Below are 23,430 nucleotides of genomic sequence, written 5' to 3'. Positions count from 1 at the left end.
AGCTAGACCTAAACCTAATTTTTAGAGGAGGTGATCGTGATTCCCTTGCATCTTCTTTCAGAAAGATCATCATGTAGTTACAGTTGCATTCAATCCTCATTAATCAGAGGTTTTACTGAGCTACTATGGAAGAACATAACTACGTGATGAACGTAAATCATTTGAGGATACATCATGCTAATGAAACTTTGCAGATGTTTAACCTGTGAAATTTAGATATAGTTAAGTTTACTATACACCTTTGATTCTGGAACTTGTTTCAATTAATCACTCACTCTAGTGTTTTTAGGCTGTCAAATTGTAGTAACAATCTGCCACTCCATTTGGCAATGGCAGTCTGGCATATGGGTTGTTGATGCATCTGACATTCTGGTTGATGCCTTGATATTAGTTGTTGACAAATAGCACTAATGCATGGTGCTTCATGTAGTTTTGCAATTGCCAGATAGATAGAGGTGGTTCCTAACTAACTTGTTTGGATAGAAAGATTTGGAATAGATAGATGTGATGTTTGCCTTGAATCAAGTATATATATACCACGACTACTAGGATCAGTTAGTAGCTAGCACCCAAGATAATAAACAAACCAGACAAAAATCTCATTATAATAGGAGACAACTAGCATTACCCAGTTTTGTGGAGGACTTGCATTTCTCTGATTGAGAAGCCATTTGGGATCTTATAATTGGTCAAAACTCGTTGCAATAATGATTGAGATGCAAATGGCCGAAATGTTGGACGATAAGAGGAAGTAAAGTAGGCGGCGTGTTTAGAGTTATTCTCTAGTCGAAGATCAAGTTGATTCTTGTGCTACAAACAAACTGTGACAACTTTTTCAGCAACTAAGTGCCAATAACATTGTAGAAACAATCCTCTTACCAGTTTACTAAATAAAAGAGGTTGGTCACATAGTGTTTCAATGAGAAACTCTTCATCATAGTCATCACCAGACAATTTTATGTATTAATTGTTTTAGCGAGGCTACAGAACTGTAACCAGTTGTGGTGAATCACAATTACAGAAAATCAAACTAAAATAATGTTACTAGTAAACATCAATATATAGTATTAAGTGCTGCTAGTGCCAAGTGCCAATAGATTATCTGAAGTTGTGTAATTATTTTATTTTTTACCAAAAAGTTGTGTAATTACTAATTAGTTAATTATTCTAATTTTAATGTTTTATAAGTTGCAGTTTCTGGCTCTTATTTATAATTAATAATGGTATTGTAAGAATTGTGAACCAAAGCCAATAGTACACCATTCAGTGCAATCCAAGTCAGAAAAGAACTACAAAAATTGCATGAGCTAATTAAGTGTGGTTTAGTTGTTAAAACAAAGGTCCTGTCACATGATGACAGCAGTTGCAGTTCAACTAAGCTTGAGCATCATCAGTGTAATGTGCAGTATTAGTTGTGAGGAACAAAGTGAATCATGAAATGAGTGGAGATGAAGTAAAGTTACATGAATGTTCTATCTTCCACGTACATATGCAATTAATTAAGTGAAGTACATGTAAGTATGTAACTACATAATTAATGGATGCGGAAATGGATACTATGTTGCATTGTTGGATATAGATATCCAGAGTTATCATAGAATTTAAAGTTAGGTAAGCACAATTTTCTTTGTTTCTCTTCTGTTTCTTTCTTTTGAATTTCTATCTTTCTTCTTTCCTTGTGCATCCGTACAAAGTGGCAATGACCACATCTTATGAGTACTTGCAATGTCGACTTCTTAAAATTCCAACCTATTTCTATTTTTGTTATAAGTTCAATTCAAAAGATTAGTTTATTCGGTAAGTTAGTCTGGACTTAATTTTAGTATTGAGTACTTTTTAGAGATTCGTATCAGACACATCTCTAAAATTATCAGTTCAATGTCTAAGTTCTGAAGTTCAATGTCTAAGTAAGGATACATTTTTTAGATTGAGGATTATCCATTTGTCCTCTTGTATTTTATTTCCTCTTTTGTTGTAGCTTACTCAGACGCACGTAATGAATTATTTTTCCATTAATTTTTTTTTAAGAATAATAATATAATCTTTATAAAAATTTAAGAAATGATATGCTTCTATTCATTTATAATAATTATATTTAAAAAAAATAAAAATTTACTATATATGTTTTCATGAAATCAAAGAATTTCCTACCCCCAAAAATTTACCCCTTCACCTCATAAAACGATCATATTAGTTTTTCAATGGGAAAACATTCACTTTAAATTGAATGAATTAGAGAATCTTGAGGTTCATAATCTGTGTAAAGGGTAGAAGCTAAGAGAATTTGTATAAAATAAAAGAGTAGGTGGAAGAGCCAGCTAGATTTTCTCAAATAATGAAATGGCTAATATTAATTATTCTGTGTCATTTCTTATGATGTTTTCAGGAGTCATATGCATGTGGTTTATATAATTATATTTTTAAATTTTTTTTTAAGGAAATATTTTTAATATTTTTTTTAGCCCTAAAAAATAATATAATGTTGTCAACTGATCATTATTTAGGCATAATTTCACTATTTAATTCCCTGTCTCATAATTTCACTGTTTATAATTATTCTGAATTTTTTCTAAATATTTATTATTTAAATGAAGTTTATTAACTATTTAAATTTGATCACTTGAATGCATATGTTTATGTTAATACGATATAAGCATGATTGAATTTTACATAATGCAGATTGTAATTAAACATAATTTGTCATAAAAAGAAAAGAATAAAAAGTTTCTTTCTACTATGATAGAAGAACGTAGGAAATTTACCCAACCAAACCATATCATGATTTGAATGGTAAATCAAACTTTCACTTTCATGAATGGAAATCTTACTAATGTGTTTTTTTTTTCCTTCCTTCCGACATGAGGCAATTCCAATTTCAGATCAAGCAAAGCAATCACACCTTCCATTTCCAGCAAAGATAATACTATACGGTTTCTTTCCCTTTTTACTTTACTTAGTGTTAAATTATTTTTCATATATTTAGTGACATTTGAGTTTATAACTTATAGTAGCATATAATTTTTTCTCTTATATTTTACTTTATTATTTTAACTAAAATAATTTAAAATATTGATAGTTAATATTTTATATTATTTTATTTTATGAGTAAGTTCAATAGTTAATTTATTAAACATTTTAACTTCAATATACTAACTTATCCACCATCAATTATTTTATGAAAATGATAAAAATAAATTTGAAAAAAAAGAGACAGTCTAAGTCCAAAAAAGAAAACTACAAAGCAATTAAGCAAAAAAAAAAAAAAAAAAACTGTATCACCCAATATATCTTTATACCTTCATCCAAAAAAAAAAAAAGCAAACACTATGGAGATATGAAATCCAACAGAATCACCAAAAAGTAAAGAGCTAATTTTTTTTTCTTCATAATAATCTAATTGCAACCACTATGAAGCTCAAAGTTTAGCAAGACATCAATTGTGCATAAATTGCTCACCACCACTTCAGAATCAAGATGTAATTACACATTATTAATTTCGTAATGTCGAGTTAGTCCTAAACTCTGCAACACTTCCCATAACTTAGCAACATGAGCACTATAAAAGTCCAAAAATTTATGTATCACTTTGTTCTACGTCCATTGTATTAATCTTGCATCTCAATGCCAATTTCAACATTATATTAAGAATTTATATTTTGTTGCTTCAGTCCAATCGTACGTTAACGTTTGAATCTATCTTACTGCAAAAACAAACATTTAGTGAATCCACATAAGTTATGTGATACCCTTCACGATTCACATATGAGTCTATCCTAGATGTTAAATTTATGTGTCTAAATATATTTTCGATTAAATTAGAGTATATGTTATCAATCGTTAGTTAGTTTCGTGATAATTAACACTGAACTTGATAAAGAGAATCACAGTTCGATCTCACACAACTGCAATTGAAATGAGGCTGAAATCACTTAATGCTAAATACTATGAAAAAATAAATAATTAAAGTATATATTATACGCTCATTGTACATCACCTAATTTATCTTGTATCTACTCTTTTCAACCAAACAAAAGCCAAGTTGGATTTATTTATGATATCAACTTTTGGTATAGTGGATATGTCATTTGCATCTAAACAAATAAAAAAAATTCATGTCTGCTGCAAGCAAAGTAAGTATATATATATATATATATATATATATATATATATTAGTTGAAGAAGTTAGACCCAACAAATTATTTATTTTTTTAACAACAATAATTTTTATTTATTATTTTTATTTTTTACAAAATTTTTTATTTATTATTTATTACTATTATTATTAAATAAAAAAGGAAAAGAGGAAGAAGAAGAAAAAAAAAACGGTTTAAAAGAAAAATGATGAGAGTATTGTGTGCTGGCATTGTCAAAGTTTTCACTTACCGTCACCGCTTCGTTAGGGATCAGAAAGAGAGAGAGAGCGAAAAATCCAACAAACTCTGTGACCGTTTCTTCTATCACTCTTTCTTCTTCAATTCATTTCATTTCAATGTTGTTATATTTCTAGATTGGCGCGTGCGTGGATCTCTCTCTCTTTTGAATTTCTCTATTTTTGAACCCTAAATTTACTCTCTGATCTGCTGCTGCTGCTGCTGCTGGTTGTTGTTATGGCGACGGTTAAGTCATCGTCACGGTCAAGAGTGACGGCGGCGACTGTGAAAGAAAACGGAGTGAAGCTTGAAGAAGGTCTTAATCCTTTCAAGTCTGATAGATTTGATGCTGAGTTCTATGTTCAGTCCACCTCTTCTCTCAACGATAAGGTTCGTTCATTCTTCGATTTTTCTCTGATCCATTGTTTATTGTTTTTCATTTCTAAATGTTTCTAGTTCATTGCTTCATAGCTTAATTTATTATGTAGGAAAAAATTCATTAATTAATTAATTGTAGGATTTTACAAAATTTTGTTAATAAAAAATTGAACTTTTCTATTTGTATAACTTTTGTAACATTGTTTGAGAGAACTTATGAAAACAGCTTATCACATTGTTTATTAGCTAGCTGTTTTCGGCTTATTTTCATAGTTTATAGCTTATACCAAAATAGTCTACCTTTATTTCATCTTTTGCTGTGGAAATCGCGTTTACATAATCGCGTTTACACTTGTCATAATAAGCATTTGTGTTATAAGCTGTTTATCCAAACGGGGTTATACATGTTTTACGTGTAGCTTAACTCAACAACTTTATCCTTGCTTGCTTCGTTTGAAATTGTGGTTCTAAATTGATAACATCCTATATGTAGCAAGGATCTAAATTGTGGTTACTATGATCCTTTATATTGCAATCCCGATGTTGCTGCGAACCCTCAAAATATTTATCTTGTGCCACAATTGCAGTTGCAGACCATTGTTTAAAATTATATATGCTTAGTGCCAGCTGATATAAGAGTATGAGATTAATTTTAGTTGATAATAATCTCATTTTAATGGATGAACAGGGGGAAATTGTATTGGTTTCTTATCTGTCTCTATTGTGATCTGTATGGTTCGAGACTAATTTATATGCTAGATAATAGATAAACTAAGACTCATGTTGTGGCAAAATGGATTTGATGTTAGTATAGTATATAAACATAATAAAAGAGCATAAGGTTATGCCAATGTTGAAAACCACTTAGTCACAGTTTTTCATCCATTCAGTCATCTAAGTATCTTATGGTGAAACCTATTATTGGGTATGTTTATTGGGAGGAGTTTTCTGTTGTAAAATCTTCTATATCAATTTTTGACGATTCTTTAATCTCCTTTTACCCAGGAAATTAAGCAATTATGCACATATTTAGTAGACTTGAAGAAAGCTTCTGCCGAGGAGATGCGCAGAAGTGTCTATGCTAACTATGCAGCCTTCATACGGTTAGTTGTGTGTTAGTTTGTATCATTTATTTATTTTTTTAAAAATTTAAACTTGTCCTTCAACTGGTAACTAGTAACGGAAGAGGTTTAAGGTTCTCAAGTCAAACTGACTTTTTGTAATTGCAATATACTAAGCAAAGAGGTTTTTTCCAAGAATTGAACTCGTGACATCTACTCCCTGTCGTATTTGTAGAATTTTTTTGTTCCTGTTTACTTGTCGTTTTCTAAGTTCAATCCAACATATAACCATTAATTACTGTTTTACAAATATTGCCCTAGTTATTTATTGCAGAGAGAGAAATAGATAAAAAATGATTAAGGGTAATATAGGAAAAAGATAAATATTTATATCAAAAGTAAGAATTTATTGATTGTATGGATATGTGTAAAATACTAAAAAACGACATTTATTGAGAGGAACGGAAGGAGTAGGTCACAAAGCATCAACCTTGCAGTTCGGCCGAGGCTAACCCACCTCGTGGGAGCCTTGTGCACTAAGCCGACAATAATATATAAACAATATAACATACATGTTAAGTACATGCATGACCGAGACACAGAGTAAGATATATCCCCTAATTTAATAAAATGAATTGATTATAATACAATAAACTAACGTAAATGGGCGAGATAGAGGCAGTGGGGGTTCAGATACTTTGTGTCTGGCGGATCTGTGAAACACATGCAAGGATACTGAGATTTCTTCAAAACTAAAGATATGATATGCCTAAATAGATTTATTAACAAAATTTGTAGTGGAAATATTCATAATGCATAATATTTGGGATGAGATGCTTTGTTTTTTTTATTAGTATATGTAAATGATAAACACAATTTACAAAAGAAAAAAAACTTGTATCATAAGAAAAAAGTATAGACACATCATTCTCTTGTCCATTTCAAAATGTTTTTTTTTTCCTTGTAAACATGTTAAAAATGTACTCTTTCCCTAATCAATGTCAAAATCTCACAAAATGCATCATTGACTCCATTCAAATGCTTACATTTACCGTCTAATAGTAACTGGATCATTTTCATCCCCCCATTCTCACCATCCAAAAATGCATAACTTCTAAGTCTAATTCATGAAAAGGCAACTTTACCAATTCAAGACGTTGGCTACCACCATCATCAAAATTTTCATGTACGCCTCCCATTATGGCCCACAATTACGTGTCTTCTTTTTTATATTCTCAAAGAATGAAAAAATGAGCGTGTACTACAATTCTGAAGAACAAGGTTGTACAAAACGCTTTAAAGCAAGTTTTTGGAGTTGTATCCCAAAGCAGTATCCCAAATGTATAGGCCAATATTTTCTTTTGCAAAAATTTCGGAATTGGAGAATACTCTCCATGCACACACACTGTGTTGCACCTGTATACAATACCGATACCTATATAGGAGGAGTATTGACACAGCTACACATATAACACTGATGCTTCAACAATTTTGTTTTTTAGAAATTGTTTTATAACAATTAACAACACAAGAACGCGGATTTTCACATTTGAAGATGTGGGGTTCTAACTTCTAACCACTTTTGTATGGTAGATTTGGATTTTCTCAAAGCATGTGGATAAACCAAATCAAGATAATATATAAATTCAGCCCATTTAGAAACAAAATACCAATTGTCTAATGGCAAAGTGGTGCTCAGCCACAGCTCAGTTCTGGATTTCACTTCCTCTTAGCTTATATATTGAGGGTGCCGAAGAGGGGAAAACCAGATTTCAACTAATAAACCAATCAAAACACTAGTTTGCAGTTGCATACAATTTATATTTTGTGATGCTTTATAAATTCTAAAAGGTCCTAATATTTTAGCTTCATCCTCATATATCATCGAATAAATGTTTTGTCAATGTATGATTGACAAAGGGTGTTGACATCTGATGACAAAGGGTGTTGACATCTGACATTTCTCATTGTGATTTTATTTATAATTGTGTCCCTGGGTGTGTGGCAGTTGGGGGAGACTTCATCCACCTTGATCATTTTATTTATCCTTTAATACATAAGACCATAAGGAAAAGGCTGCTACAATGAGTTTTAGCTGATGTATCATTGATTTCTTTTTTGGACATCAGTAGTCTATTACAGCAATGCGATTTTAATTTTATTTAGCTGAGTTATCATTTAACCATTTTAATTTTATTTTAGCTGAGTTATCATTTATCATTGGTTGTGTTTTAAATTAAGTCATATTTAAATGTCATAGAACTTCCAAGGAGATATCAGATTTGGAAGGTGAGCTTTCGTCTATCAGAAACCTACTATCCACTCAAGCTACTTTGATACGTGGTTTGGCTGATGGAGTTCATATTGATTCATTATCAATTTCCAATTCTGATGGTTTTTCTGCAAACGGTACACTGGATTCTGAAGATAAAGAAATATCAGATCTGGATGAATGGTTAGTTGAGTTTCCTGATAACTTGGATGTTCTTTTGGCTGAAAGGCGAGTGGAAGAAGCGTTGGATGCTCTTGATAAAGGAGAACGTAAAGTCTCTAAAGCAAAGGAGATGAAATCTCTCAACCCAACTTTACTTCTGGCACTGCAGAACTCTATTACTGAACGTAGGCAAAAACTAGCTGATCAGCTTGCTGAAGCTGCTTGTCAGCCCTCTACTCGTGGTGCTGAACTTCGAGCATCAGTTTCAGCCCTTAAAAAACTTGGAGATGGTCCGCATGCTCACAGCTTACTACTCAATGCTCATCTGCAACGATATCAGTATAACATGCAAAGTCTCCGGCCGTCAAACACCTCATATGGAGGAGCATATACTGCAGCTCTTGCACAGCTGGTATTTTCTGCAGTTGCACAAGCTGCAAGTGACTCGCTGTCTATTTTTGGTGAGGAGCCTGCTTATTCTTCCGAACTTGTAATGTGGGCTACGAAGCAAACAGAGGCATTTGCTCTTCTGGTGAAAAGGCATGCCTTAGCTTCTTCAGCAGCTGCAGGAGGTTTAAGAGCTGCTGCAGAGTGTGTTCAAATAGCATTGGGTCATTGCTCATTGTTGGAAGCTCGTGGTCTGGCTCTCTGTCCTGTACTTTTGAAACTTTTTAGACCTAGTGTTGAACAGGCATTAGATGCTAATTTGAAACGAATACAAGAGAGTACTGCTGCTATGGCTGCTGCTGATGATTGGGTACTCACGTATCCTCCTAATACTAATCGGCAGACTGGTAGTACTACAGCATTTCAACATAAACTAACAAGTAGTGCCCATCGCTTCAATTTGATGGTCCAGGTGAGAATTGTAGTTTTGACATAATATTGACTTATGATATGGAGTGGTGTTTGGTTTGAGAAACATTGATATAGCAGTTGTTGGGACAGTGTGAGTAGTTGTTCTAAAACTAGGTGTACCAAATATATTTGTTATTTTGATTTGCAATGTGAAAATTTTCTCCTTTAAGTGAAGACATTTATAATTGTGTCTGTAAAAACAGATGGTTTGTTTCAGTTCATTTATAAATAATATCCACTTTTGGTCATGCTTTTTTCTGTTTATTTCATTTTTCTTATTTGGTCTGTTAATAACATTTTGAACTTTAACTTAATGAGATTGAATAAAATAATTGGCTTCGCACTCCAATATGCACACAGCTACTCACCTGCAATATTTAATATTGTTTTACTCTATCTATGAGTTATTTTCCATGTTTCCGGTGTGTATTCCAATTCACTTTAAGCTGAATGTTCTGTATGCTTATGCAGGACTTCTTTGAGGATGTAGGACCACTGCTTAGTATGCAGTTGGGAGGACAAGCTCTGGAAGGGTTGTTTCAAGTATTTAACTCTTATGTGAACATGCTTATAAAAGCACTACCAGAATCAATGGAGGAAGAAGAAAGCTTTGAGGATTCTGGGAACAAAATTGTACGAATGGCCGAGACTGAAGCCCAGCAGATTGCACTGCTAGCTAATGCCTCATTACTAGCTGATGAACTACTTCCACGTGCAGCCATGAAGCTCTCCTCCCTAAACCAAGATCTCTACAAGGATGATAACCGTAGAAGAACCTCAGAAAGGCAAAATCGTCATCCGGAACAACGGGAATGGAGGAGACGACTCGTGGGTTCAGTTGACAGGCTGAAAGATACATTCTGTCGTCAACATGCTTTGAGCCTGATTTTTACAGAGGAGGGTGATAGTCATCTTACAGCTGACATGTATATAAACATGGATGGAAATGCGGATGAAGTTGAATGGATTCCATCTTCGATTTTTCAGGTATTTTGGAACCTGGGTTTTAAATGTAACACTTCCGTTCTTGTGAGTTATGTTTGAAGATTTTCAGATTTTTCTTCTTGTTCATTCTTGTGAAATTGTATATGGTTACAGTTTCACTTGCAGAAAAGTGAAATTGCTAAACATTGAAGCTCCTCCCATATCCCTTAGTAGACAATTTATTGTTACATCTTGATACAGATTTGTACTGACTTCTGATTTACTGCCATAAATGCTAACCATATTTTAATTTGATTTTCACGAAGAGTTCATAAGGATTTCCTCCTGATTTACTGCCATAAATAATGCTAACCATGTTTGTCTGTTTAATGATTTTCTTTCTTTTTGCGGTGTTAGTGATGTTTATGCTTCAATTATTATTATTATTAATAGTATCTCGACTCTTTGTAACCTTACTTAGTCTTTCCTGGCACGTCTTGTGCTGGGTAGATTATTTGTTTATATATATATATATATATATATATATATATATATATATATATATAAAACTCATTTTAACTTGTTCAAAAAAAATTTATTATTATTATTATTATTATTATTATTATTATTATTATTCAAGATCTGATGAGACTATTATGTCATTGTCCAGGAGCTTTTCATAAAACTGAACAGAATGGCAAATATAGCAGCAGAGATGTTTGTAGGGAGGGAAAGATTTGCTACGCTGCTTTTGATGAGACTTACAGAAACTGTTATTTTGTGGATTTCAGAAGATCAGAGCTTTTGGGATGATATTGAGGAAGGACCAAGGCCTTTAGGTCCTCTTGGTCTACAACAGGTATGACATTGAAGTTGTGTTCATTATTTCATAAACAATTTTAATCCATTCCCAATAATAAACTTGAGTTCTCATTCTTGAGAGTGAGCTTGTCTTGATACTTAAACGGAGCCATGTTTCTTCACATTATAAAACATATTTTGAACTTTCATAGTAAATCAAGAATGGGATATTTACAATTCATTTATATAACTTTCTTGTTTTAAACCAACCCCTTTGAAATTGTGTTAAAATAATTTTCTTTTGTACGTTGTGCAGTTCTATTTGGATATGAAGTTTGTTGTGTGTTTTGCCTCCAACGGTCGGTATTTGTCAAGGAATTTGCAACGAATTGTGAATGAAATTATAACAAAGGCAATGTCGGCATTTTCTGCAACAGGGATGGATCCATATAGGTAGGCTCTGCAATTTTGTTTTAGCCATGTTTCACCATCAGTATTCTATCTGTGTTTGCAAACGTTTCCACTGGAAGTTGTGGCTTTGAATGCATTTGATCATTTTAAAAGTCTGATATATATATATTTTTCTTCCAGGGATCTGCCTGAAGATGAATGGTTCAATGAAATATGTCAAGATGCTATGGAAAGATTAAGTGGAAAACCAAAGGAAATAAACGGAGAGAGGGAACTTAGCAGCCCTACCGCGTCTGTCTCTGCACAATCAATTTCATCTGTCAGATCTCATAATAGTTCATAATGCATAGTTTAATCCCTGTAAATTAGTACAGTCCAATCTATCATGAAATTATTACTGGCAGATTATTGCGCTCATTAACGCTGATCTCTTCATTGCTTCTCCTGTTGGTATCCCCTTCATTTTTGTCTTCAGTCATTTTTAATGGGGCATAGATAACCTTGTATTTGTGTAGATTTAAGTTTTCCTTGGTCAGGTGTTTGACAATAATATTTCTTCCCATCAAATTTGGCCTTGTTGCGATTGTAAATGCTCGCTGACTCGATTATTTGGTTCGTATTCTGAAATAATATTTTTTGAAAGTTTACTCTATTTTTTTTTTACATTGCCATTCTTGCCCAATTTTTGTATGTTAGAGCAGTTCCTGCCATTTGACTTTAATGTTTTCTCGCATGTTACGTGAAATCCTCCCTCACTATTATAAGTACTGTTTGAACAAGTTATCTTTAATATATAAACTCATTTTCAAATCAGAAGATATATATATATATATATATATATATATATATATATAACCCTAATAATATTAATAGTTTTTTTAGTTATCATGATATTGATATTGATACGAAATTTTCATCGTCAGTGTTGATTAATCTTTGTCATGGGACAAATGAGGTGACTTTCTTCCTTTCAATCGGATTTTCTCTATACCTATGAGCCGAAAATTAGACCCCTTACTACATGCTTTAAGTTATTATTAGTTGTTTTAAAATATAAAAAGTTAATATTGTATGCATCTATATACGAAAGATAATTTAGTAAGAGTGCTAGCAACATACTACTCTCTGGCACTTTTTAATATACTCTCTAGTTAAAAATTACATGAATTTTATCAAATTATGCGGAGCTCTTATAAATTTGGTATGTGATCCATATAAATTTTAACAAATAAGTGTCCGTTTTTTGTTTTACACAATAAAAGTGTTTAGAAGTATTAGTATCCACAATGTTTACATATAAAATATGCAATTGATGCTTATAAAAGGAAGAGGGAGTAGTTCTTTGAATGTAAGTTTATGAACTCAGCATATTTGCATACATAGTGCATAGCAAAAAACACACTGGAATTTCTTTTTTCTTTTATTTTTTTTGAGATCAAATTTATTGAAACTTTCTTTACCAAAAAGAAACTTTGGACACACATGTATAAAGTGACCTTTGAATAAAGCAAAAACCTTTAAATATACTGTTACTGTGCTGGAAAAAGTGAGCTTTGAGCTTGATTAGAAATCAATAGTGAATAGTGTTCAGGACCACATGGATGGTGTTACTGAATATTGGTTTATCTTCACAACTACGTCAAGTTCACTTCAACTGGGAGACAAATAAAAGCTAGAGTTTGCAATTTTAGTCTTTCACACCATTAATATAACTACTTGCATCGCTGATAATACTTTGTCAACGTCAATTGTACTATATGCTGTGATTATTTAATTACTACTACCTCACAAGTTGATTAGTACTATTTTTTTTATATCGTCAAAACAGGTTAAATAATGAACCAGTCTTTAATGACAGACAAAATGTTGGAAAAACAAAAATCATAACCATTAGGAAGAGTTCACCAACTTTTGAGGTTTAGTTTAGACATGCTGCACACCTATACCATAAATTGTTTTGAAGTAATACATACATGTTCTATAAATTGAATTAACTTTCAAAATTATTTTAAAGAACTTGTCTTTCAATTAAAGGGAAATGAATCCAAATAAATAAATACTTAAAACCTATACCTTCTTTAACACTTTAGGCAAACACTTAACCATTACCAGTCTTCGATGAAATAATATTTTTCATCAACACAGGGAAGGCTTGAATGAAACATACAACAACACGAGGTGCATACATACTGTTATTCAGGAAAGCACTGAAAATGGAGTTTGTGGCAAAATGAATAACTCCCTGTTGGGTAAAACGTATGAAAGAATTCAACACTGGCTGAGTTATGCGGATACTATGGACGAATTTCATTGCTGGAAAACAAGTTAGAACTGTTTATGGGTCTCGTTTAATACCCGAAAATGAGATATAAAGTTGCCATTTCCAAAGTAAAACTCAAATCTCAAGTATTTATGAACAGTGTGAGATTAAGAGTTAGAGCAAAAAGTTGTGAGTTTAAAACCATTGATAGCAGGATGACATTTGCCTATCCAAAAAATTCATAGCAGGATAAAGATCCCACAATTACTCTTATTATCCAATAGTTTTATTAAAATTAGCCTACCAGTCACTCCTACACAAACAAAATTCCACACAGTACAGACATCCAATTCTTGCATAGAACTAACATGTTCTGTTTATCAGAAACTCGTAGTGATAGGGCACCTATAATTCAATGGCTGCTCCACATGATATCCAACAAATGTTCTGATCAGATTTGATGTAGTTTACCTTACCCGTGCAAAGAAAAATCACCTGCAACAATATGGCAGTAGCAGAAATGGACCTTCCATTATGAAAGGAAGCTTTGTCATGTTGCAACCCTGTATAAATCAGACAATCCGGAGATTTCTTTAAATAGGTTTAACTTCAACGCATTAACATTAATGCTCTGATCAAATGGAGTCATGAATGCTAGGGTGGATGTAGTTTAAAAAAACAAAGACTACTCCCAAGGCATGGCAGTGTACTTTAGAAGAGAAAATACAAGTTATATTCGGTGATTTCAAAATCAATCAAAAGAAGTTTAAGAACTTAATAGTTAATTACATATTTATGTAACCATTAACTTTCTAATCACCGATTATAACACCATATTTTATCATCTAAAGTACAACCCCAGTTCACTGAAACTAAATTTGAAAAACAGGAGGTTAAAAATGTGGTGTAATGACAATGGTAATGCGAGTCAAGAGGGTAGATGGACCTATGATATGGTATCCTAATTTCTACATACCCTAGCCAACCAGTGCCATGAAAACAAAGCAAGCATCGTAATAAGATGTATGTCAAATAAACAACACATGAACCTAAAAATGCAAGCAGATACCAATGCCTGCTTGGATAAGCATTCCTAATACCAATGTATACAGAAAGTCTAATGACAATAAACACAATTTAAACAAAATTTAGACCCATGCACAGTTTCTACAAATGAGCATCACCTAAACACCTATGAAAGTAATTTGTGAACCAACACATGCTGCCAAGAAATGCATGTCTGATAAATATAACATAGCCAAATGTATGTATATATGATGCCACTGTGCATTCATTAAACATGAGCAGGGATGATAATGGCGATGACTTGATAATCAATGGATGCATGTAACAGCTGCAAGATGCATCCTATTATGTAGTAATATTGGTTGGAGCATAAAGAACAGAGTACATCCCCTTCAAGCTACTGATAAGTCATTGCAAGTGGAGCTCCATTGGCACCAGGAACAGCCATAGGGAAGTTGCCATCTTTTCTTTTCCCAAATGGATTTTTGGAATATCTGCTAAGAAGTCAAGGAAAGTACAAAAGAATTTCTTGACTACAACAGAATGAAGAAATCACAACCAAATTGAATGCAAAGTATGAGTGTTTATTGAATGCACGGTGAGAGATAAGAGATAGTTGCAAGAAACATCAGTCAACAAATACGAAGCCTGAGCCCTCAATTTACTGATATTTGTTTTTGGCAGTTGTATCCATATCAAAACAATTACAAATTGAACCAGAACTTGGGATAACACCAATTGCAAATGTATAAAAACAATTACAAATTAAAAAAAAAAAAACAATTGAAAAAACAAACGGAAGAAATTCATGGTTCCAGTATCATTTATGAAAAGTACATTAAAAGACCAAAGCAAATATACATGGTAAATTGGAATAAGTGCAAGCATTTAAGCAAACCTTCTCATGTATTCCCCAATCATAATTCCCAGATGCTGGTTTAATTAGAGAATGAACATGAGAGTGAAAATAAATCAAGAAAACAAAGCTTAATTTACTGACTACAACAGAATGAAGAAATCACAACCAAATTGAATGCAAAGTATGAGTGTTTATTGAATGCACGGTGAGAGATAAGAGATAGTTGCAAGAAACATCAGTCAACAAATACGAAGCCTGAGCCCTCAATTTACTGATATTTGTTTTTGGCAGTTGTATCCATATCAAAACAATTACAAATTGAACCAGAACTTGGGATAACACCAATTGCAAATGTATAAAAACAATTACAAATTAAAAAAAAAAAAACAATTGAAAAAACAAACGGAAGAAATTCATGGTTCCAGTATCATTTATGAAAAGTACATTAAAAGACCAAAGCAAATATACATGGTAAATTGGAATAAGTGCAAGCATTTAAGCAAACCTTCTCATGTATTCCCCAATCATAATTCCCAGATGCTGGTTTAATTAGAGAATGAACATGAGAGTGAAAATAAATCAAGAAAACAAAGCTTAAGATGCTTGACAATAAAAAAGGATATTGTATCCGCATGCCAATTGAACCAGAACTTGGTATAACAGCACCCTGCAGATTGTGGTGTACATTTGTAGCACTATTCACATCCTGCAATAGGTTATTCAATTCGAAACTGAGGAAAATTTGAATGAAAATGTAATCGTAAATCAGAAAAGGTTTTAAGACAATAAAAGCCACAAATATGAACAAAAGTTTACAGACTTCAAACTCAATGAAGCAAACGGTATGCCTCTCCTGCCTTATAATCTTCATTTGCTTAAAACCAGGTTGTCTGCATTACAAAGCCAAGTTCAACAGATTAATCCCATATTTGAGACATCATACTAAATACTACATAAACTGAACAGATTAGTCTGTGTCAAAGGATAAGTTGTACATACACACTGAAAAGGCCCCTCACTTCATCCTCATTAATGTTCTCTCCCAAGTTCCCAATAAACAGGGTATTGCAAGGAGGATTATCTTTAGTGTTCTGTACAGAATATTTAAGTTAACAGAAAGCATTTAATAATAAACAGAAAAAATCCAGCGGAATTGATAAAATTAAACACCAAAAAATTAGATAACCTGACAAAACAAATATCAGTGCATTATAATAACTAAGGTAAAACCAAATATAAATATACTTGGAATGAATAATACTTCTGTTTTACCCTTTAAACATCGTATATTTTCCAACAGGATGCACATAACACATTTAGACATTCATTACGTAAAGGTATTAATTAATTTAGTGTTGGCTTCATCTGTATTTAAAATACTGATGTAATCTCTAAAATATGATTCTAATTATGAGCAGCATATAGCAATTAAGTCAACAACACATCTGATAAAGGAGATATGCAAATATTTCCCTCTTATATGCAATTGTAGAACTCTTAACGTTCAATACTTCATTGACAGTTCGTGAGCACAACTATATGCAGATAAATACTTGATCAATTTCTAAAGCAACATAGTAATACCAACAAGAGCAGAGATCCAGCCCTCATCAACAAAAGAGAAATTTAATTAAATAAGCAAGCAAACATTACATAACTTATAGCTAACAGAACAATAAAAAATTCCATCTTCCTTATTTATAAAACACGAGCTCAACATTGCACGTGAAGAAGTTATGAAGATAAGTGAGAGCAAAGCAGCATTAACAGTGTGTAAGCCACTCTCACCTGAATTGGAACATAACTGCTAGGTGCTATAGACACAGGAGCAGGCATCGGTACTGGTGCAACAGGATAGCCTGCATATGGATCATACGGAGGAGGAGGTGCTGGGGCCATATACCTAGACCATAAAAACACACAAAGTTTCAGTTAATAACAAGAAGGAACAAACAAAAAGAGATTCTTATCAATGTTGTCAATAGCGGACTGCAAAAAATAGTTGTTGCCGGTTTGCTCAAATTCCGCTACACAACAGTGGTATAACGCCCCTATGGCAACTATTTGATAACGTTTTGTACTAAATAGCATATCACATAACAATAGTGATTTATTCAAACTCTGTTGCACAATAGTGCCGCTATAGCCACTATTTGATGACAATAATTCTTAATAAGGTGTGGTTTGTTTTAGTTAGTTTACCCATGTGGACCCCAAACAGGCGGTGGTGGAGGATGAAAAGGAGATGGGGTTACATAACCAGTATGGTTATAATCCCCAGCTGTTCTTAACCGTTTACTTTGATCAAAAGCACCCGCATCAGCTCCTATTCCTACAAAAAAAATCAAAATAAGTAACACTTATCTAATGCACAAGGAAATGTGTTAGTGCATGTTTGAATTGCCGGTTAGTTCCTCCGCAGTGTCATCGTGATAGGGATAAAAACAAAAACCCCACTTTGGCATGTCGCGGTCATTTCAAACATGCACTTATTGTTTATAGATTGAATTTTGAATTGAATTGAACAAAATGACCTCTTTTGACAAAAAGATTTTTCTTGGCCATCTCAGTGTGAAGAACAGATTTGGATTCAGGATCAAAAAGCATATCCTGAAGAATGTCTTTGGCAGCAATAGCTTGATGAGGAGAAGAGAAGAGAGCAAAGCCCATAGGCTTTTCAGCTTTGAAATTCAACTGAGAAGCTTCAAAACCAGGTAACCAACGAAGAAGGTTCTGAAGTTCTCTTTCTTTTACATCTTCAGGAAGACCAGTTATGAATATCGTTCGAACCTAAACGAATTGCATCGAATCGAATTAAATTGAATTGAATTGCATTACACGTTTGATAGAAAGATTGGATTTTGGAAATGAAAGTGAAGGTACATACCTCTTCGGAGGAAGGAGAAGGAATAGCGGCAGGTGGAGGAGGAGGAGGTGCGGCAGCGGGGGGCCATTGTTGGTGGTAAGGGTGAATTCCGGTACCCGCCATGAGAAATTGGGAAAGAAACCCTAACCCTAACCCTAACCCTAACCCTAGAAGAACACGCGCCCAGTTAGAGTTAGTTACTGCTGCTGAATCTGTCTGGCGTTGTTGTTTGTTGTTGTTGTCTACTCTGTCCAAACAAAGCACTACTCAAGTTGATGATGCCACTTTATATTTTCAAAAAATTAAATTAAATAAGAAGTTCAACATAATGACTATGATCGTCAAAAAAAAAATAATAATTACTATGATTTCCTAATTTATCATGTCTTATTACAAAGTGCTATTTTTACTTGAAAATTAAAACTTATGTAATTGTGTAAAAATAAACATGTTAACAAAAATATTTAGACCAAAATAAATAAATAAATAAATAATAAAAGTAAATTTGTCCTTGAAATAATTTTAGACAAAAATAAATAAATAATAAATAATCAGAAAATAGTTACAAATGAATAATTGTTAAGAGTTGTTTCTCAAATAATAATTTTGAATAACTAGTTTCAAAGTAAATAATCTTAGTTTTTTCTTGTTTATTTTCTTACTAATAAAAAAAAGTAAATAATAATTATTATTACTACATGATTCATAATAATATTTAATTTTTTATTTCACTTTTTAAATCTTTCATTAAAAGAAACTTTTTATTCAAAAGATTAAACACTACAATTTTCAATGTGTTGACTTTATACATTCTCATAAATTTTTCATACTTACTATTTAAGGTATTAAAAGAGTGTCCCAAGGGTCCTCATTAACATTTGTTTTTTTTTTCAATGTTGATGGATCTCTCGGAGACACTCGTTAGCATTTGCTTTTTTAAATGTTGATGGATCTGTGCGGGATATGTTGATGTTTTTTTAATGTTACTTTCATTAATCAAATGGGGGGATTCCCCGACAACATTCTGGAAATTCCAAATCAAAGAAATACGATATGATAAGTTTTACGTTACGCTTCAATAGAATGAATTCGCCATGGTCGATCGAAGGTCCTGTGCGTGCCACTTGAACTCAAATCTATGGATTTGTGCAGGTTATATAAAAGTTGGTCGATTTATTAAGGTAGTAGATTATAGGTAAAGGAAAACATCAAGGGATGAAAACAGATGGATTGCTTATGTATGCTAGTTCCAGTTGGTCGTACATCACATTATATTTTTCACCTACTTTTTCCATTTCAAATAATTGCACACTAGTTTTGCAACAGTGAACAAAAGTAACAAAAAAACTTCAATTACAAAATAACAAATAGTTTGTACATATTTAATGCTAGAAAACATAACTTGAAACCGTGATACAAAACTTCACACACTACACACTACTAGCTGCTATTATTTTCAGCTAGCCTTTATTTATTCTCTATCATCCATTACTTCATAATATAGCTATCACTTTCCTCAAGCATTCTACTAAAATCACAAATTCATTAACTTATTTGCCCCCAATCAATACCTATATATAGTATTATTTTCCAAAACTCAAGTTGAAATCCATTCAACTTCTAAAGCTTGAGAAACACAAACTCCTCAATAGCAGGCACAGCTCCAATATTGGTAAGAGCTTCCTTATTTGGTTCTTCATCGACACCGATAGCCATAAGTGCTTTCTTCCTACGCGACATTCTTCCGACACTCATATAGTTCACATTCACATTTTGTTCACCTAATATGTTTCCAACTAGGCCAATCATCCCGGGCTGATCAATCTGTCTGCACAAAATCAGATTCCCTTCCAAGCTGACATCCACACCGAAAGATCCCACACATGTAAGATGTGGTGTACCGTACTTCACTTTTCCGTCAATGCTTATCTGACCAGTCTCAGATACAGCACTCGCGAATTTGGACTCCACGTGCGATATTTGTATCTGGATCGACTCAACGGGTAGCTCAGGAGATGAATCAACAACGACTCTTTCCTCGCTTATGCGGAGGCCTTTTTGCTTTGCAATGTAGTCAGCGTTTACAAGGTTGACAATTGTGTTTGATATTGGTTCGATGATGCCTTTTGTGATCATGGCTCGGAGTAGTCTGGTGTCTAGGTCATCAGGGCCTCTGGCCGATCGGTAAACCACTTTTATAGATTGGATTCCGCTTCCTCCAGATACCAACTGCACAGCTAACCTTCCCAGCTTCTCAGCCAGCACAACATATGGAGCCAATTCAGATAACACCTGATGAAATTGCCAACAGTTATGACAGAAATAAAATAGAAGCAAAAGAAGAACAATGTGCATACATCATAATTTACGTGGTTCAACCAATGTGACCTACATCTAAACTAATTCTAATTAAATTTTGAATTAAAAATAACAACACTAGACAAAAGAATTTCGTCAAAACTTCAAGTTTAATTTTCATCGAGGCCAACTATGGTCTTCATTCGAGAAAAACAGACTGATGGGCAAACTAGTTGAAATAATGTCCAAATGTTTTGTTTTTTTTACCTCAGGAGCAACCATAGGAGCATTGACAGCAGTTGCTGAAAGTTCACCATTCAATGCACCAACAACAGCCTCTGCTATTTCAATAGCCACACCTTCCTATTGAGTCAAAATTGGTAAGAAAAATAACTTGGTCAGAAAATCATGTGTGCCAAAAGAAAGGAAAAAAATGAAAGTTGGATATTAAAGAGAAAAAAAAAACCTGTGCTTCTTTTGTGCTAGCTCCAAGATGAGGGGTAGCAATCACATTCTCATGTTGTACTAACTTACTGTCTTTGGCTGGTGGTTCCTCAGTGAACACATCAAGAGCTGCCTGCTCAACATGCAACATAATAGTAATCTATCATGATATATAGTATCATGCAACGATATTCGATAAATTTTTAAAGGGTTAACGCAGTTCAAATGAGTTGTTTACGAGTATGTTATTAAGATTAGATAACTGTAATAATAGTAAAATTGGAGTAAAAGGGTTAACCTGAGCAACAATTCCACTATCAAGAGCTTTGACTAAAGCATCTTCATCAATAACACCACCTCTAGCAACATTGATGATTCTCACACCCTTCTTCATCTTAGCAAAAGTGTTTTCATTGAAGACTTTGTTAGTAGTAGGAGTTAGAGGCATGTGAAGTGAGATGAAATCAGCGGTTGTGATTGCTTGATCAAATGAGACTAATTCAACACCAACAGCACGTGCTCTATCAGCTGGAGCATAAGGGTCATGAGCTACCACATTCATTCCTAATCCTTTTGCACGCCTAGCAACTTCAGATCCAACTTTTCCAAATCCCATTACTGCTAATGTTTTACCAACCATAGATACTCCCACATACTTGTTTCTTAGCCATTTTCCTGACAAAACATATTAAGATCTCATAATCATGTTATTTGAACATCAAATGTTTTTTTGATGTTGTATTAAAAAATAATATCACAAGGTTATTTGAACTAGTTTTTTTTCCTTATTTATTAAAGATCGAAAGGAAAATCCAAAGTTTCTAAAAATCAGCAATTATGGCTGGCTGCATATGCAGAAAACAAGATACCACAAGGTAATAATCAAGCAAGAAGTATGATGTGACCTCAACACAACTACAATTTGAAACCTTAAAAATTAATTTTAGTCCTCTGATCTTAAATCACAATTTCAAACATTGTCAATCAACAATCAACATAATATATACAAATTCTTGTAAGTAGATAGATAAATTAACAGCTACTAACTAATTTTCATTAATAGCATTAAACTATGCATGCATAGTTAGTGAATGAAACTAGTATCCTAGATTCTCTTTGGTCATATATTCCAGGCATTCACACGGTCACCACATTGTTGGATCAAGATCAGACTGTTCGGATTTAAAGCACAATTTATCTGTACTATCTGATCTCTAACTACGTGAATGCGCCGTGGAACCTTGACTGCAGAGAATCCATATTCAGGAATTAATCATAAACATATATATATATCGATCGTACCTGCTTTAAGGGAAGCATCAGCCTGAGAAACATTACGAGCCATAGCAGCAAGAAGAGCAATACCATGTTCAGCAGCAGCAATAGTATTAGCTGTTGGAGCATTAACAACAAGACAACCAAATTCAGTAGCAGCTTGTAGATCCACATTATCAATTCCAACACCAGCTCTACCAACAACTTTCAACTTTCCTTGTCCTGCTTCAAACACTTGTCTCGTAACTTTCGTTCCGCTTCTAACAATCAAAGCATCACAGCTAGAGATCTTCTTGCAAAGATCTTCTGGTGATAAATCATAAGCACATACCACGTTTCCTAATTGTCTTAACACTTGTAATCCAGCTTCTCCAAGTTTCTCAGAGACCAAGATCGTTGGTTTTTCATCATTAAAAGCAACATTGTTGGAACTTGTTGTTTGTTTTGTTTGGTCAGCAGTTTTTAAAACACTTTTGACTACAAAGGAATGTTGTTGGGAAGAGAGTTTAAGGTTGTTGATGTTATTGTTTGGTTTGACTCCAAAAGTGTTGGAGCTTAGAAATGAGAGATTTGAGGATTTTGAAGATTTGGGTTGTGAAGAAGAGATGATAGGTGAAGAGAAAATTGGTTTGGTAGAAGCTGAAGATGCCATTGATGGATGGATGGATCTAGTAAATGCTTAATTTCTCTCTGTTTTTTGCTCTGTTTTTTTGCTCTGTTTTTTGATGATTGAATTGAATAGAATGAATGTGCTCTGTGTTCAAAATATAGAAGAAAGGTTCATGGGGAGGGGGGGTGGGGTCTTGGTTACGTACGGTTTTGAATGATGAATTGAGGCATTCATTCATTCATTCATTTAGCATTTCTATATATAATACAAATTTCAAACCAATAATAACAAAGGAAGTTTTTGTGCGGCAAATGGGAGATTTTACTTCAGCTTGAGGTTTTTGGTGGTTGGTGGAGGATTTCACCATTGCTATTTGTGTTCATTGTTGAATTGAATAACAATAGCAATTGAATATAATAATATATTAGTATTTTTGTGGAAATTTCAATAATCATTATTTTCTCACTCCATTAAAAATATAGTCTTCTGTGTCTTAAAATCAAATGAAGTTGATAGTATAAATTTGGACCACATGCATTGGACTAAATACTTACT

General features: G+C 33.2%; 3 protein-coding genes across 4 annotated transcripts; 1 reads left to right on the top strand and 2 right to left on the bottom strand.

The window, feature by feature from the left end:
• The first annotated feature begins 4,316 nt into the window (after window positions 1-4,316).
• On the top strand, window positions 4,317-11,889 carry LOC123920992 (exocyst complex component EXO84B). The gene is made up of 7 exons (XM_045973365.1): window positions 4,317-4,760; window positions 5,754-5,851; window positions 8,070-9,102; window positions 9,573-10,088; window positions 10,696-10,884; window positions 11,143-11,279; window positions 11,418-11,889. Exons 1-7 carry the CDS (start codon window positions 4,608-4,610, stop codon window positions 11,578-11,580), a joined length of 2,289 nt encoding a protein of 762 aa, XP_045829321.1. The 5' UTR covers window positions 4,317-4,607; the 3' UTR covers window positions 11,581-11,889.
• A 2,602-nt stretch (window positions 11,890-14,491) lies between these two features.
• On the bottom strand, window positions 14,492-18,523 carry LOC123923392 (RNA-binding protein with multiple splicing). Of its 2 annotated transcripts, none has more exons than XM_045976082.1 (8): window positions 18,270-18,523; window positions 17,917-18,172; window positions 17,585-17,714; window positions 17,171-17,285; window positions 16,382-16,473; window positions 16,203-16,272; window positions 16,006-16,088; window positions 14,492-15,017 (listed from the first exon to the last, which is right to left on the bottom strand). In XM_045976082.1, exons 1-8 carry the CDS (start codon window positions 18,369-18,371, stop codon window positions 14,921-14,923), a joined length of 945 nt encoding a protein of 314 aa, XP_045832038.1. In that variant the 5' UTR covers window positions 18,372-18,523; the 3' UTR covers window positions 14,492-14,920. The 2 variants fall into 2 exon arrangements, with proteins under 2 accessions (XP_045832038.1, XP_045832039.1); XM_045976083.1 differs by having other exon boundaries at window positions 17,585-17,708; window positions 18,270-18,520.
• A 941-nt stretch (window positions 18,524-19,464) lies between these two features.
• LOC123882143 (D-3-phosphoglycerate dehydrogenase 2, chloroplastic-like) lies at window positions 19,465-23,430 on the bottom strand. Its single transcript, XM_045930950.1, has 5 exons — window positions 22,293-23,430; window positions 21,289-21,665; window positions 21,013-21,123; window positions 20,814-20,909; window positions 19,465-20,540 (listed from the first exon to the last, which is right to left on the bottom strand). The coding sequence occupies exons 1-5, from the start codon at window positions 22,915-22,917 to the stop codon at window positions 19,869-19,871; spliced, it is 1,881 nt and encodes a 626-aa protein (XP_045786906.1). The 5' UTR covers window positions 22,918-23,430; the 3' UTR covers window positions 19,465-19,868.

This window comes from Trifolium pratense, linkage group LG4 (assembly GCF_020283565.1).
Source record: "Trifolium pratense cultivar HEN17-A07 linkage group LG4, ARS_RC_1.1, whole genome shotgun sequence".
Classification (NCBI taxonomy): Eukaryota; Viridiplantae; Streptophyta; class Magnoliopsida; order Fabales; family Fabaceae; genus Trifolium; species Trifolium pratense.
Note: the sequence above shows the minus strand (reverse complement) of the source record. Positions and strands in the feature narration are given on the sequence as shown.